Genomic DNA, 16150 nt, shown 5'->3' on the forward strand with positions numbered 1-16150 from the left:
ATCTGCAGAAACAAGAAATGGACATGAATAACTTATGTTATTTTAATAGCCTTCGCTACTTCCTTTTTCGGTCCTGACGGTGTATTTTAAGTGGTTAGCAGGTCAAAGGATATTTACGTAATGGAATTGATATTTTTAAAGTGGATTCCAGCATTTTTATGAGTCGGACATGATTCCAAATAAGGGAGCTTAAGCATTTTATTTTGAATGTTATATCAAAACGTTACTTAATTACAAAACTTTAATGGATATATTTCGCTAAATATGGAATAAATTGTATTACATAATCACTAAAAGTCCTTTATCGTAACACACCAATCATGTATTTTATATTTCAATTTCTAAATATGCGTGCAATGCAGATTTGATACTTCTCTAAACAGAACGTTATAGGGACGCTTCTAATGTTGAACTTTTTTTGGTTAAGAGGGTTTCAGCTTCAGGATAACGAAAAATGAGTACTGAGTGCCTTTAACAGAACATATTGAGGCCCGTGCATCTGAGCCTGAGAATATTTTCTTCTGCAATGACACATGTACAGGTAAATTAGAATTTTGTCCACTCCATGCACATTCTAGTTCTTAACTATAAAACCAGATTCAAATTTATGATTACAAATGTAGGATTACTCTCATTTACCTAATCTTTCCAACTTTGATTCGATAGAATTTTATGATAAAATCTAACCAATACGTGTGCTGAATGACTGGTACATAGTCAAAACACAATGAAGAAGAAAAAGCATCTCCATGACAAAGATCAAAAGAATAAATTTCTAGACTACATAAAACCTTACTGATACTACTGCTGGCGGTGAAAAATGTAGAGGATCACAAAATTTTACCACTAAAGATCCATTGGATCCAATGCAAATCAAAAGAACCATTTAAAAAAGAAACTATAAATGCGAACATTCCTTTCTCAGTTCTAGACATTGCGACCTTTACTGAGAAAGAAATATGATGAGAAAATATTGAATAGAGTACATATACAATGAACCAGGACCTGTAACTGTATTAAAAAACAGGACATTTTACAACTACTGTCATTCCTACCACCAATAAATCATGAAATAATGTTTCTCATGGAACCGTTGAAGATATTGGATCAATATAAGCAGGGAATACCAACGGTAGAAGATATTGGATTAATACTCGTGTAAGCAGGAACACCAAGAGTTGTAATTCTTCACGTTGTTCGGTATTATCATTTTTTTCCCGAAACTAACTATTGTACTTTCATCTTATTAAAAATATAGAAATAGGTGTTGTTATTAACATATACATTACTTTTATCTGAACATTCACGTAAGAACCCTTGAAGTGAAATGTTGTGCATTCTTTAGACCCTTGAAAGTCCACATTTAAATATTTTCTTGATTACCGCTATTCAATAGTCACGATATTATTGATACTAAACTGCCACGCACCACTCTCCTTTTCACCGTCTTAATTATCAGCTGTAGCTTTTCTGTTTATGAAGTCCCTTTGTACCATTACTCATTTGGTTCCAATTTTTTTATTCTACTTACATTGACTATGTCTTGCTTAAAATATATATATACATCAAGATTCAATTTGTTGTGAGATTTTTCTTCCACTATGACGTCCGTCGTTTCTATTTACTTTACTTCACTTTCTTGCTACTGCTTTTGAATAACGGTACATGGAATACATTTTTGGGATGAGCAATTGATGCAGTTCCTCGATTATTCTTTGATACATTTGAAAGTATTTGTAGAAGCTCTCAATACGAACATTAATATACTTCAAGTTCTCTTTCACGGTTTACTTCATCTACCCATTTTCTACATTTAAGCGTTATGAAGCATATAGAACTAATAGTTCTTCCACGTCCGATTCACTCGACATTCAGTTTCTTAGAGAAAACATCATATTTGTATGATATTTAGTATACAGAGTGAATTATAGCTAGATTTGCATTGTCTTCACCAAAATTAAAATGATACATTTAGGTGGTTACTACAATAACAAATTTGACGTTTCAATAAATTATTATAGTTGTGTATCGAAAGTCATAATGGATCGTTTATCTGAAAAAGAACGAATTGATATTTTAATGATATTAGGATATATGTGATAGTCAACAAGAAACGTGTAATATCTTTAATAATTTATATCCTAACCGAAATCCCATAATAAGATCTACTGTCAGTAAATTAGTAAAAAAGTTCAACGAAACTGTTTCAGTAAAAGATTCATCCAAATCAGGGCGCAGAGAAACTGCATCAACTGGAAACAAATTTTTAGATGTGTTCTGTTAGAAAACGATCCGCACTTGTGTACTAGACAAATATTCAGGGAACGTTTGTACAAGAGTTGTCAGATGACGATTTTGATAGACGTGAAGAGTTATGTTACAATCAAAACGCTCTAAATTTTTTAAGTAATGTTATGTTTTGCGATACGGCCACTTTTTGTATTAATGAAAACGTAAATCGGCATAATTGTAAACACTAGTCACGTAACAATCCTCGTTGGATGCGTGAATCTCACACCGAATATCCCCAAAAACTGAATGTATGATCTGGAATAAGGGGCGACAAAATAATTGGTTCCTTTTTCATTGAGGGTAAGTTAAATGGTCCGGCGTATATCAACTTATTGGAAAATAGTATTATACCTGAGTTGGCTCGTATATTTCCAAATCCAAGTAAGTATTTTCAATTACATTCAAAGAAAACCATTATTAGAAGTTTTCAGACAATAACAATATCCCAAACGACAATATTTGGCTACATCAAGATGGTACCCCACTTCACTATAAGTGTATGGGGAAGCGATACCTAAATAATGTGTCCCTAGAAGATGGATTGGAAGGCGTTGTTTTATCGAATGGCACTCACAATCTCACAATCACCTGACGTGATTCCTGTAGACTATTTCCTGTGGGATCACTTGAAAAACATTTTTGTAAAACAAAACCTGCCAATACCAAGGAATTAAAAGATAGGATTACTACAAGATAAGAAGAATTGAACAGTTAAGGATGTTGCAAAATGGATTGCAAAGTTTTGGAAATCGCATGGCTTGTTAAATAAATATAAAACTATCCCCGGACACTCTGTATATAACGTAGAATACGAGATAGGAAAGTTGTCATAAAGTAATAGTCTTCAAAATATTTGTGTTGTTATGGTCAGTATGTGTATTATTGAAACAGAAGTCGAATAGAAGATGGATCTGTCACATTAGCTATACGAATAAAGTTGAAAGACATAAGGAATCACGGATTATTTACATGAGAATTATCGATAATTTGCTCCATTCAATTAAATGTGACATTCAGCAAACATACTTGAGATGAAACACTACGACTAAATCCGTACATTTTCTCGTGTTAAAAGTTTAGTTTCAAGTATTGAAAATCTGGAAGAAAACTAACGATGTAAAATAATTGTCAAGTTTTATAAACGAAATCAAGATCTGAAAGAAATCATCTACGGTTAATCGTTTTTAAGAAGGTACTATTTACGATATCTGTCAGCGTTTTGGAAGAAATATTTTTTTTTAAAGAGAGTTAAGATCAGGCAAAAATGCAAAAAAATGCCTGAAAAGAAGAGAGAACCTTAAATTGAGGAGGCTCAGGTAAAAATGGGAGTCAAATTGCAAAAATTGAGGAGAAAATTCATAATCGATAAGATATATGTGAGTAACATTCTAAAGAATCAACAAAACGGGACCCAAATATTATGAGAAGCAGCAAATGGAATAAAAATCAATGATTAGTCTCAGTGACGAGTTTTCGCATGTGAGGTTTGAAAAACATCATCGACCACGAGTTATATGTTACTTATGACGCGAATGAACCGGCGGATAATAACAGTCAAAAGTCACAAAAAACTCAATTCGAAAGTGTTGGTATGTTTGGCGATATCTTCGCGTGGCCGTTCTTCAGCATACCCACCAAAATATGTGACAATCAACCTTCGGAAGTGAAATGGTGCATTAAGAAGAAGAGTATGTACTAGAAGAAGTATATTCGATGATATTGGTATATATGAATATATTGAAGTTACGTTGAAAAGAGCGATTGGTATAGAGGTGAGAAATTGTATATTTAACATTCCATTCGGTGTCTGGGAATAAGGATTTTTTCGTGCGCGCGAAACAAATTCTAGTGTGTGTGACTTAGTAAAGAGTACATACTAGTAATCAAAATTTATTCTTAATCATATGAGAAAGCAGAAAAGAAAAATCGTCATCAATTTAGAGTGGCAGTGACAAAATCAACAAAGAAATATGCCAGATTCTCTAAAATTATGCCAATATCTTAGCAGGAGAAATATCTATAAGCTTTGACTTACTGCCATTGAATAGAGGGCAGCCACTTAACCACGCATATTTTGGGATCAATGTATATATAATATAAAACACAAAATAAGCAAAATTTTATCCATAGTGGATATTTGTTTAGTGATTATGACAAGAAAGATACTCTGATCAAAAATGAAGTGAAAACGTTGAGAATTAACTTTAATAATTTGATGGAAAATATGTGAAATTGAGAAATATTTTGTGTTGTGCACTAATACATCATACTTTGGATAACATTCAGTTTGCTTCCCAAAAGTTCGAATTAAGCGATTGAAAATATAGTGAATGACTAAGTTATAGAAACCTTCATTCCGATGAGAATAAATATTCCTGTCAGAAATTGGAACATTTTCTCCTAAACTTGTATGAGAAATATATACAAGATTTGTGAACAAATGTAACTGGAAAAAGTCAGAAAACAGAACATTTAATATTATCTTGGAAACTATACACTTACCATCAAAGTTGTGGATATTTCAAAATTTGATAACGTTATCAAACTTCAACATTTATGATATAAAAATATGGATATAACATAAGAGTAAAATGAAATAAATACAAACCTCCTGAAACGATACATGTTAGTTTTACGTCTCCTCCTTCTTCGTAAGGACCAGCATGTGATGGGACTTCTTTTCCTTTTTCGTCTATTATACTAGGTTTTTGTGGTGGGACTGAAACAAAAATACTGGACTCACAAAAAGCTCTGCTTACTTGTAATCAGAAGTAAATTGTGAAAAAATTGATGATGATGTTCAAATAATAAATTTCTAAATATTTGTAACAAGAAATTACATTCTCACATAATTTTCTACAAATATTCATATTGGATCATATCTTATGACAAGGTCATAATTTAGATATTAAGGATTATCACGAGATGTATTATGTATATACACTAAACATATAAAAATATATAAGGTGCAAAATATAATGTAATAATAATGTAATAACTTCCTCAACTGGATTACGAGTGAAAACCATCTGGAGAATGTTTTCTTCTACTATTTATTTTTAATATTGTTGGTGCTTTCAAAGATCTCATTTTCTAATTGTCAGATCAACGCATTCTCTTTTCATCTCTCAAACTAAAAATCCTAGAAACAGTGATTTCATTCATATTTTCACGAATCTTTCTCTATTAATAGTTAGATCCCATACTATGGAAATGATACTGTTTCTATCATCGAACAAGATCATGATTTAGTAAAATGAAAGCTGATTTTGTTCGTTGATGTTTAATCTATATATCAGTGTTGTATCGATATCTCCATATTTCGTGTTCTTTTCGAAACCTCTAAGTATGATTGTTAATAAGTGAAATGTTATTAGAACAAAATATAATTCTTCATTCCTTGTCCTGATCTATTGAACAATAGGAATATTTAGGTTCTGACGAATGTATAGAGTATTTCATAAGAATGACTTTACCCTATAGAATGAAGAGTCCAGTTTCTCGTGGTTGCTGAATTGCTTATTTAAGATATAAATTACCAGTTTAGTAGTGTGTACAGGTACAGTTATAAATTATCAACAGAGAAAATTACAATTTTTTTGATACACTCATAGGACATTTAGTTCATTACCTAGATAATAGTAACCTATGAGCAAGCACTTCATTTCTACTTAACCTAATAATGTTTGGAATATTGGCATTATGTTATCTGATTGTTCCCATCTACTACGATGGGCTTGGGCATAAGAGGTTTCTGATTATTGGTTACTTGTGATGGTCTAATTTTCATGTGGAGATGATAGAGGCATTTATATTTCTCATCTCTTTTCTGTCTCAGTTTTATCCACTCTGTCTCTCTAGCTAATTCTTTTCCATCAGCATGATATTGTATTTCACCTCCAAACATCTTTTTCAAATCTGTATACTTTGCTTGTAGAATGGTGAACTGGTTTAGAAGTTCATTAGAATTGGCTACCACAACTTACTTCAACTTACTTACAAATTTAGCTTCTCTCCTTTCTACATACAGTGTAAGTTTTTTTGCAGATGTTGGTATTTCTCTTGAAACAAATCATAATGTCCTTGAATTTATACCGCCTCGCTAGGGGTTATAGTAAATAAGTAATTGAATTAATTATTTATTGCGCGACACTGTTTTAATTCACAGTATGAAGTCGCTGTTTAGCCATATTGTTCTGTCTTATCGGTAATTTATAATAACAAAAACTCGTCTTCGCCTTTGTCAAATCTATACTACTTACGTGGAATAATATCTTACACCACACCGTTGGATGTACTCCAACTTTGGCCGAGATAATAGCAAACCATATAAGAGGACTAACGTATATTTCATTGGCTGCTTTCAATGACTCCAAACCAATTGAATAGTTTTTTTTTCATGCTTCTATGGACCGAAAAAGGTTCTGTATTCAAAAGAATTTATAACAATTTCATTAGATTAAAACGATTTGAAAATAGGCTTTAAATAAATCGAGATGGATTATTCATTATTGAAGAAAATCAAGAAGGCATGAATTGGAATTGATTTTAGAAATCGCTATTTTTTTTTCTACTACTTTCGCTACTTTCCTTTTGGTAGTGAGAATATTAAGAATAACAGTTGAGATAAATGTGCAGTCTAAGGATAATATAAAATAACCGTTGAAACGCTGACTGAAATAATAAAAGGCAATCGCTGGGACGCACTGTGACGTTTGTTTATAAGTTAAGTTTTCGAGTCAAGTGAACTATCTGCGGGTGTACACAAAAATGCAGCTCTACTCTTTCTCTATAACCTTTGATTGATATAATTGAGTGAAATGCTAGAGTCAAAATTTTATATTTTATTCCAAATTGTCGAGAATAAGATAGATATTACTAAAAAATATGATTTCTCCAACACAAAAAAAATGATATCAAAAAAGAAGTTTACGACTCCATTCAAAAACACTTGAATCAGCTTCACATGGTGCAAGACAACGAACATTCAATTTTCTCCAAAATCGAAATATTTCAAAGATTATTATTGACGTCTCTAGCCTCTTCACAATGGCTGGCAGTTCCTAATGAAATGAAAATAAGTAAGCTGAGTAAAAACAGAACAAGAAAAAGTGTTGCCCGAAAAATTGACAATAATTATATATGATGCTGCTTCGCTTCGGAGCCTGATTGACAGATTGGTTAGTATGCCAAAAGTAACTAGACTTCTCCCTAAAATTGCGGCTTGTAAGCAATAGAACTGGCACCAAATCAATAAAGAATGCTTCAAATGATGCAATACAAGGTGCAATGGAATGAATGGTGCAATTTTTCTTGATAAAAAGCATGCGCATAAGAAGTTCAGCTCATTGTTTCATGCGAGATCTTGCACTTTCAACATCATCATTTTTATTGCATACAAGCTGCAATTTTAGGGAGAAATCTACTTACTTTTGATTAATCAACCAACCAGACCATGGAAGGAAGCAGCGGATCTAATTATTCACAGTGATTCACTGATCACTTTTTCACTTCGCTACTTACTCACACTTACACTTACGTTCACTTACACTTACTTACTTAGTTTTTTTATTATTATTATTTTATTATTATTTTTAAACCGGTCACAAAATATTGAATCAAATTTTAGGTAAGATATTTGTTGAATTCACTTATGGAATTTTTGTGGCAGCCATAATGCAATGACAAGAGACTTGCATAATGTCAATATTCATCTATGCAATAATTTGCATGCAATTTCTTGCATTATGTCAAGCGGCCTTTAGAAGCTGTAAAAGTTGTTGGTTTAGTACCCATTGAAACTAATCATAAACTTAGAGTGAAAAATGTAGTGTAATTACAATATATTGGAATTGAAATTAAATGTTGTAGTTTTAGGTTCATGAAATAAAAAAATGGGATATATTCCTTACACCAAATGGCTTCAATAAGCTTCTATCCAATCTTGATCAATAGATATTTGAAAGATCATCAAACTTTTATGTCTATATTGTGAAAAAATGAACTAATTTTACGTATTTACATTTACTATGGTATAGATTTATATCCATTCCAGAAATCTGCTATAAGTAGGCCTGCATCACGTTCAGGGTCGCAACTTTCACTGTTGTCCAAGAACATTGTTGAAACATCACGTATCCGAAACATTGGGAAAGGAAACTGAATTAGTAGAAAGAACGAAAAAAGCGTTACATTAGTGTCAATTGTGGGGTAATATAAACTAATAAGAACGTGAAAGTAACAAAGTGTCCTGAAATTGACAGAACTGAAAGTAGAATTGGGAAACACGAATTCCGAATGTCTTGAAAAAAGAGTAATTTAGTGAGAAAGTGCTATTACATTAGTGTCAAGTGTGGAATAATATACAATGCGGCTTCTAACAGGTTCAACGACTATTTTTTTTTTCATGGCAAACAAGAAAAAAAGTCATTGTGAAATAATTTCTTATATTATAATGGTTTTCTCATTTATTCATACGGTGTCTATTCGTGGGGCTGATTGATGAACACTGTCTCTCACGTTCTTAATTTACTTAAATATTATACATTACACCAATTTATGATAACTCACTTATCACTATCAATTAACTAACTGAACTAATCCATTTAAATTCTTCAATTACTTTGATAATTCGTTCTGCTCACTACGACTATCCAATATAAACCGAACTAAACTGCGCTAAATCAACCCGCTTATATATCCAATAGAATTTCTTGAGAATTATAAAAAAATGAAGAAAAAAAAACATATATGTGAATAGAACTTTTTATAAATTATCCAAAAGATACAATGTAAATAAACCGCCTGCTATTGAAACGAATATAAAATAATAAACATCAAACTGATTTCGCGGTTTATAAAAAGTAAGTCAAAGACGCCATGCGGGCCTTCGCCTGATTTTAGAATTTCAATACATATAGACAGGACTGGATCTAGGGCGGAGACGTGTTCCGTAAAATATCCACATCAAACCGTTATACCAAATATTAAAATTAAAATTTCCGTATAATTTTCAATATTTATCTAGTTCCGAATATTTTACTATTGTTCTGAATGTGTGCTTGATTAATTATCTATTTCACCTTTCCTCATAAAAAAATCTGTTATTGGAAGGTTCTTCTAAGCCATCTTGTAACAAACTGATTATTGAGGTAATCAGTAATTGTATCTGTTGAATAAAGAAACACTCGTGCTAAAAGAAATGAGTTGGTTGAATATTTGAAGGAAGTTTGTCAATAAATCTTTATAGAATAATTTGTAAGTTAGCAAGCTCATTAAACCTGGTTTTTTGTCAAACAAAAATTGTCAATTTATCATAATTTGTTTCTCAGAATTAGCCTTTCTCGAGACAAACAAAACTGCAATCGCCTTGCTTCGTAATCTTTTTCTAGAGGGTAACAAATTCATACTGATAAATTCTATCTGCTTAACGAATTCTCTGTAAATGTGAATCTATCTTTTCTTATGATTCTCGTTTCCTGTTAGTAGGTTTTCTTGATAAAACCCCAAGCATCACTTTTGGTCATAGAGGTTCCCTAACACCAATTCCCATACTTTTTCTTTTAATATTAATATCGTATTTACGAATATTATTTTTTGATTTGTGAATATAGAATAAGAAAATTGTAGTTGACCGATGATTTTGATGTTTGATATTCGAAACAACTCATCTCAATAAATTTTATATTCCCCACATGAGAAGCATTCTACTGTAGAGAAAAATTATGTTACAAATTAGAATTTAGCCAAGAACGGCTGGACTACAGAAAATGGAAATTAAAATCGAGTGTTTTAATCTTCCACCTATCTGGGGACACGTACATAAATAAAGTATGTAACAATGGCTAAGTGTCCTGAAATTGGAAGAATTGGATAGTCTCGACATCGAAAGGTGTGGAAAGAGGAATGAATTTGTAGAGAGACTGAAAGTGGCACATGATTTCGCACAAACATTTATTTTTACTAATAATGTCAAGTTTTTCATATCCTCATGGATTTCTTCTATGTAACTAGTAATATTTAGCATTTAAGTGATATTTAATTTTTACCAAAAGACCGTATTCAAAGGACTCCTATTACCCTAAAGTTTGAGAAGTTATATACATATTCAGCCTACTATTATCATGAAAAGCTTAAAAAATAATTGCCACCCCGAATATTACGTAGAATATATAATTCAACCTCTCTGGATACGATTATGCAAATTGTTATTGGGAGTGCAAATTTACATAACTTGTCGTAATATCAATTTGATAGTTTTGTTTGTGTTTCAGTGAAGTTTTTTGGTTTGTTTTTGCTGTAAGTTATGATTAAATTTCTGAAATTTCCATAAATTTAATTGAAATGTATGGAATAATATTTTTCACACAAAATTACTGAATAAGTTGAGCAAACTTTGAGGTTACAGAATCAATCATTTCTGGTGTTATTCTCATTATATTATTTAATAAGAAAGTAATAGACTTTATTCGCGAATAGGATACTGTACTCCATCTATAACTATTAGGTTAAAAACAAAAATTATGACATTGGCCCACAAGATTTTCATAACACAGGCGAGACCTTTATAAAAAATACCTGATTTGTATATTATTTAGAATAATAAACATAAAAGTATCATTAAAAATTAGTACTCTGTTGAGTTTCATAGTAAGTGGTTCTCTGTTCATAGTGCAAAAAGTGATTATAAAGACGAAAATGTCGAGTCAAACGCGCCGCAACTGTAAAACTTCTGACAAATTTTGCTATATTTGTGGAGAATTTATGGTGAATCCGCAAGCCAGGCCATTTTTTGAAAATGTGAAAAAAGCCTATTTCAAGTATTTTGGTACTATAATTGAAGACAAACAGTAACCCCCCAACGTGTGCTGTGTTAGTTGTAGTATGTCATTGGTGCAGTGGATTATGGGAATAAAAAATTAACTACAACAAGTATAAGTGGTAGATACGAGTATGTAGGGACCTGAAGGTGATTGAAATTTTAATGGGACTTCAGGGAGGGTTTACGAAACATTGCTGTTTTTTGTCTAGGGGACAGTCGGGCATTAGATCAACACTATGTAAAAAAATTGGCCAGCAAGAAGTGAGTTTCAACTGGGATCTCGAAATGTTAAGTTTCCCTTTCACATTAAACTTGGATTGATGAAAAACTTTGCAAAGGGGGATAAAGATGTTGATGGATTCAAATACCTCAGAGAAGTCTTTCCCCAGTTGGATGATATCAAATTAAAGGCAGGTATTTTTATTGGTCCACAAATAAGAAAATTGTTTTGCAGACAGGAACCTAGAGCATGAAAGGCATTTTTTAATGTAGTGAGCGGATTTTTGGGCAACAATATGAATTCAAACTACCAACCGTAAGTTGGTGAACTTCTAGACGCCTTGGTACTCGAATGTCATGGAAAATTCATTTGCTCCATTATCATCTGCCAATTTGTTTTTTGAGAATTTGGGGCTGTCAGTGATGAGTAGGGTGAAAGATTCCGCCAAGATTTTGGAACAATAGAAATTCGGTATCAAGGACGATGGGATTTGGTCATGATGAGTGATTACTCTTTGAAATGAGAGAGTGCAACCCCTCATAAAAGGAAAAAGTAGAGCTAATTAATATTTGAATTGATTTTTTTAATGTTTTTATCTTTAATAGCTGAGGCATGTTCATTAGATGTGAACTATCAATATTCTCAATATATACGATTCAACAAACGTGAAATTATTTTTTCAATAAATATTAAATATTTAACCAAATGAATACGGTTCTATGTATGTAGCTGTAACTTATGTAACTTAAGAACCTCAAGTGTTACAATTGATTTTTCCATTTTCTCGTATTTGTATAGGTCCATTCTATCACAATATGCTATTTATTTTTGTGTTATGACAAATTTTTTTTTTCGACCAGTGTTATGTATAGGGAAAAAAAATAAATGTTAAAAGTTACAAATATATTTTCTTTACCCGTCATATTAGTACTACTTATTGTGATAGTTGTATTTGTAATCTGTGTATGCTGCCTTTATTCATGTCAATCATTCCAATAATTTTCTCCCACATTCTCAAATTGGCAAATAGGAAGTTTCCTAATATTTCTCACATTTTTAATGTTACCATCTCCACTCACATAAACTGATGCTGATAATCTACGGAATGACCAGAAAATTAATTTTATTAAAGTTAGGAATCAATGTATTCATGCCAAATTTTTGTATGTTCCATTGATTCATTTTGGTAAATGAAGAGTTTGATGTAGCAGTAAAAGGTATTGCCTACAAATTTAATGGAATTTATAATCTAGAAATCCTTGTTTGGGTGACAGATATATTAACAATAAAATCTCCGTTATAATTTTCTACATGTAGCAGGCTAATATAAAATCCATGATTAATGCTTCTTGAGCAAAACATTGATGAAATATGATTAAAGAAATGGGTGATCTGGTGCTTTCTTTAATTTATTCAGTCCCTCTAATGTAAAAGTGTTGTCTTTTATTGATTATATCAGAAACAAACCATATAATTTTCCAGATGGATACTATGGTGATTATTCAGGGTACTTCACATCATCGATCATAAAGCCATGCTGGATACAACTGATTTCCAAATTTTCAGTTTTAAACTATGCATTAATATTAAAAACTATATCTAGAGGTTTAATATTGTTAATACAACGTTCAATGTACGTCATTAGAAAGATTTTGTAACAGCTATAACAAATCAATAACAAGTCTTTGAAACTATATTTGAGACCAAGAACCAATACTAGTCCATTTTTAAATGAGGAAAGTATTTACAATGAAATTTGGATATTGCACTTCAAATTTTTTGAGTATTTCATCGTCATCAAATACCTCCCACGTCCTTTTAGTAACATGATGTAAGTCAGGGTGAATCGTTTGATATATTTAACCACATGTTCTAATATCAGTTTCCAATAAGATTGAATGAAGAGTCTTAATTGAAAACATTACAAATTCCAAGATAATTTCAACTGATTTTTTTTCCTTTCTTTATATCACGAAAAACATCTCGCATATTCTCCTCGATGTTTTTCAACAGTTAAAATCAATTTCAATATTTTCGAGAGACTCAATCATTGAAATCTTCATTTGCTTACAATAAATGTCCCATTTCAAGATACTCCTAAATCTAATTTTATCAGAAATCAATTCATTTCCTTTACAAGGAACAATCGCCGATGTACAAGCGTTTTTCATTTCCTTTCGGACTCGAATAGTAGTGAAGCAATAGACATTATATAAGCTCGAATGAAGTTTGACTGGAATTGCTTTCATGTTTCTCTATATTTACGTTGGAAGCTTTACAGCATAGGGACTGATTTTCTATTCCCTTTCACTTCAGTACAAACTTCCTTTAGAATATTCTTGTAGCTACATCGCATATGAAAATAACAGTTTTACTAAGAAAAAATTTGATAGATTGAAAATATAATTCGAATTGCATTCATGATTTGTGTGTTTAGGGAAAGAAGTGAATTTTTTGCTGTGTTTGAAACAATAAAAAAAATACATATGAAAAGATGAAAAAATTCGTTCTCCCGTAGTGTAGAATTTATAGATTAACATGGGAAACATCGTGTGGCGTACTTTAAAATTACAGAGTTTGATCAAAATTTCATGCTTTTTCAGAAAAATACAAAATTAGAAACCCAACAGAATTTGTTTTTAGAGCTGTTAACATCCCATTTTCAATCACTTTTGAGCGGTTATCGTAAGTAGGTTTATTTTGATCAGGTAGTTGGTATTATAAAACAAATTAAAGAAAACAATGCCACGCTCTTCATTGAAAGGATATATTGAGACGAGATATCATTCCGCGGAAACCTCTAAATCTTTGTCTCAAAGTGTTAGCCAGAAATTCCATGAGAACTGTTACAAAATTTCTATTTTGTTCATAAATTGAGACCTCAGAACAAACTCAACTCTTACTAGTTCCCCTTATTATAATATTTGATAAGATATTTTGAGTTTGTAATTAAGACTCTTTTTGTTCTGTTTATTATGATCCAAAATATCCACTTTTTACATATGTTAATGTATTTTTGAAATCGGAACATGCTATTCATTTCCACTCTTAAATCGCTCACAATAATTTTAAACATCATTCAAAGTTACTTCATTATCACAGTACACAGATTTTTATATTTTGAGTGATACTTAACAAATAACTACAACCTAATTGAAATATATACAGTATAAATTACAATCTCGATTTTCACGGTATTTTTTATCACACCTCGTCTCAGATGTTAACAACTCAAGGTCAAATATCCACACATACACCCGGTATTCTGCTTTCAACATACCAGGAATGCCGAAAACAAAGTATAAGGGTAATTCAGATGACATTACATAAAAACTTGATTCAAATCCTCCGGATTCATTCTTTCTAAAAAACGTCAGTGATAATGATTAGGCATTGGAAACTTTATCATGAGATTGGAAATTTTTCTTTCTACTACGAGCGTGAAGTACGTACTAAGACACACATTCGATTGCAAAAAATTTTACTCCACACACTACTTAAAGAAACATACTTTAGGCAGTTGTATGTTAATTATTAATGTCTTCGAAGTGTAGTGACTGGACTACGAGGCTCACATGCGGGATATTGTAGGTTCAAGTCGTGCTGATGCCATTTTTATTTTTTACTTTTGTTGTTATGATTCTTTTTATGTGGCATTCATATATGCCAAAGTCGAGAGTTTACAAATTCAATAATTCAAATGTTGATTTGTTATTTTTTTCTTATCTTTATTAAAATGTTCAATATATTTTATATTTTGTAAGGATAATTACCATCAATAAACGTCTGTATTTTGAAAAAATAGTAATGAAATCGTAGAAAAAATATTGTATGGAATTTGTGTGTGAAGACGACTTTTTTTACATAAATAACTATTTTAGATATATTTGATTTTTATTTCGCTTCTATTTAGTTTTTATTTCAAACTATTTCCATTATGTCCTCAATATAAGTATGTCAATCACTCGATCTCCACTGTAAAGATTTGCTTCTGATATCCCTAGTGAATTTGTTCATTGTGTGTGGATGATTATTAGATAGGAAGTAATATATATGAACAAAATCACTTTCGTTCAGTTTTTGACCATTGTTGTATCACTTGAAACAACTGCCAATATAACGATAATGGACGAAAGACGAAAACCCTCCCAATTGAAAAAGGAATCTGTCATGGGAGTAGTTCATTCTTTCCCACAATTTGTATGCCGATACATTCGTCGAAAACCCTAAGAGTAGATTACTGGGGTTAACGATTACCATCCAAGCCAACATAACTTTCAGCACACATAAAAAAGAACATACGTGATTAACATATTTCCAATGAAAAAAAAAATGGACCTACGATTTTCTGATCTATGGAATGAGAAATCAATTGACATCGATGTATATTGTTGGACAATTGATATTTTTGTAATATGGAATCTGAGCTTTGATTTAATCGTAGATTCACTTAGATCTTATAGAACATCAATTTTTTTTTGTGTTACACAAAATATATTTTTGTTATATGTAGGTCTGCCGAACAGATCACTTTTGGTGGTAGCGTTGGGTTTCTCATGAAAAAATTCTCATAACATTCATAAGAAAGTACTGTTTTAAATTGTAGTGGAATATTTAAACTAAAGCTAGAAACGAGAACCAAATCGCCAAAAATGATTAAAAGTGAGTGAGAAATTATGAAACTAATAGATGAAAAAAATTTGTTGCCACTTCTCCTGTTACTACAGGAAGTTCATGGAACAGGTAATATTCCAAATAACTGGCTTACCTCTATATTTATTCCCCTTGCTAAGAAATCAAAAGCCAAGAAATGTGAT

The 16150-nt window shown here is 31.4% G+C and overlaps 1 protein-coding gene across 1 annotated transcript in view; it reads right to left on the reverse strand.

Annotated features, from left to right (window-relative positions):
- Nucleotides 1-16150, reverse strand: part of LOC130444229 (nephrin-like) — a 748786-nt gene that overhangs the window by 136987 nt on the left and 595649 nt on the right. Inside the window, exon 5 of the mRNA XM_056779287.1 lies at nt 4901-5011. Coding sequence (XP_056635265.1) covers nt 4901-5011 — 111 coding nt within the window. The remainder of the gene's footprint in view (nt 1-4900; nt 5012-16150) is intronic.

Source organism: Diorhabda sublineata, chromosome 5 (assembly GCF_026230105.1).
Source record: "Diorhabda sublineata isolate icDioSubl1.1 chromosome 5, icDioSubl1.1, whole genome shotgun sequence".
NCBI lineage: Eukaryota > Metazoa > Arthropoda > Insecta > Coleoptera > Chrysomelidae > Diorhabda > Diorhabda sublineata.